Source organism: Cystoisospora suis, assembly GCF_002600585.1.
Source record: "Cystoisospora suis strain Wien I chromosome Unknown contig_36, whole genome shotgun sequence".
Classification (NCBI taxonomy): Eukaryota; Apicomplexa; class Conoidasida; order Eucoccidiorida; family Sarcocystidae; genus Cystoisospora; species Cystoisospora suis.
Genome location: NW_027152838.1, coordinates 5,669 through 7,946, shown reverse-complemented (window position 1 = coordinate 7,946; position 2,278 = coordinate 5,669). Strand labels below are relative to the sequence as shown.

The 2,278-nt window shown below is 38.5% G+C and overlaps 1 protein-coding gene across 1 annotated transcript in view; it reads right to left on the bottom strand.

The window, feature by feature from the left end:
- Positions 1–310: 310 nt before the first annotated feature.
- CSUI_000090 (rhodopsin-like gpcr transmembrane domain protein) overlaps positions 311–2,278 on the bottom strand; it is a 7,419-nt gene continuing 5,451 nt past the window's right edge. Inside the window, exons 7-8 of the mRNA XM_068060324.1 lie at positions 1,150–1,199; positions 311–931 (exon numbers count right to left, since the gene is read on the bottom strand). Coding sequence (XP_067927700.1) covers positions 783–931; positions 1,150–1,199 — 199 coding nt within the window. The 3' untranslated portion in view covers positions 311–782. The remainder of the gene's footprint in view (positions 932–1,149; positions 1,200–2,278) is intronic.

Here is a 2,278-nt window from a genome sequence, read left to right as displayed (position 1 = left end):
GCCTCTCTACTCTCTCTTTCTTCATCTAGAATGAAGAAAGAGAGAGTAGAGATATCTATCTGTCTATCTGCCTATCTGTCTATCTATTTGCCTGTCTTTCTCTCTGTCTACATGCCAAGAGACAACTCAGCTGTATGTAGTTTGCTTGCTTATCTTCACTATATAGATGTATATATGGATGTGTTGATGTGTATATATGTTGGCTACTACACGCAGAATCGTAAGTCGTTTTGAGAGGTCGTAGAAGAAGTAGACGGAGAGGACAAAAAAGGAGAAGAAGAAGAAGAGCGACGTTCCACTGTCCAGGTTGTCGCAATGTTTTCGATTTCGCAAAACCTCTCCTTCGGTTTTGTCAAAACAAAAAGAAAAAAAACACGGACAGAGAGAGAAAGAGAGAGAGTTCACAACAAACAGAAAGAGTCAGAAAGAAAGAGGAAGGAAAGAAAGAAAGAGTGAGGAAGAAAGAAAGAATGAAGACGTCGCTGACGACTTTCTTTCTTTCCTTGTTTCTCTTTCTCTCTCTCGTTCAGAATGTTCATTTTCGCACTTTTTCATTAGTTTCTTCAGAATCCCCCGTTTCAGATCAAGACAAGACAAGCAGTAAACCAAAAGAAGCAAAGCTCTTCTCCTCATGATCATTACCAAGGAGGAAAACCTCTCTGTTGTTCTGAGGTGTACGTACACCCGAGGGAGATAGACACACCACAGAGAAGAGGAAGAGAGTTGTTTGTTTCTCTTCTGTTCCTTTTTGTCTTTTCCTCTTTTTCTCTTCTTTATCATCTTTATAGATCTGTATAAGGATGATAGGCTTCTTGAAGAGAAATGATAGGAAAAGGTTTACTTCCTCCTGAGAAAGAAGAAGAAGAAGGCAAAGCCGTCAGACTTCCCGCTCCTCCTCCTCCTACTGGACGGCTCAAGACCCGATACAAAACTAAAAAGACAGAGAAAGAAACAAAGATAGAAAGGAGACAGGAAGACTCGATAGATAGATTAAAGATAGATAGATTAAAGATAGATAGATTAAAGATAGATAGATTAAAGATAGATAGACTCTACAGATGTATAGAGTTGCAGGACGTAAGAAAGGAAAGAAGAGGTAGCTAGAAAGAGTGAGAGAGAAAGAAAAGGGGAGAAAGATGGTTTCCTTACTATTGACGGCAACGAATTCCGTTAGGAGAAGAACGATTGTATCCATCAACCTGACATACAGGAAAGAAGAAGAAAAGACAGAGAGAGAGACAACTCCTATACAAAGGAAAGTAGAAGACATGAAGACTTCTACTCGAGAGAGAAGTGTTCTTTCTTCAATTCTCTCTTCTTCTTGAAAAAGAAACGCTAGCTCTTTCTCCTTTTCCTCTTCGTTCGACTACAGAAAGATCAGGCCTATTAAATCAGGAGTAAAGAAAAGCAAAGCACACGAACCCTCTCTCTCATCCTCTTCTTCAAGGAATAGTCGTCGTACAAATGTCCATAGCTATCTATCTGTCTATCTACTTCTACGCTATTTCTCTACCTACATCTATCTCTCTATGTAGACATACCTACGTATCTCACTCTATCTATCTCTATACGTATGTATACAGATATATACCTATATCTCTATGTAGATATATATATATGTGTATGTCTATCTATCTCTGTATCTCAAGCTTCTATGGTTAGGGGGGGGGGGCGTGACTGAGTATTGCTGAAGATCTTCTCGACCTTCGGAATCGCATGCGGTAGAACAAGCAAAATGAGAGATAGACAACCCTCCCTCCTTTCTATATATAACGAACAGCGGCTAGCTTGACTGAGAGAAAGACTTTTATGGAAAAGAGAAAGATGTCCGAGTGAAACGAAAATGAGAATAGCGAAGAAGAAGGAGGAGGAGGAGGAGAAAGACGAGAAGGAAGAAGAAGAAAGTAGACTTCACCTTAGAGAGGCAAACATGCATGCATGCATAGACATACATAGACATAGTCATACATGGGCATTCATACATCTCCGTACAAACATATACATACACATACATATACATACACATACATCTACATACACATACATCTACATACACATACATAGACATACACATACATATACATACACATACATCTACATACACATACATCTACATACACATACATCTACATAGTCATACATGTACATACACATACATCTACATACACATACATGTACATACACGTACATATACATACACGTACATATACATACACATACATATACATACACATACATATACATACACATACATGTACATACACATACATATACATAC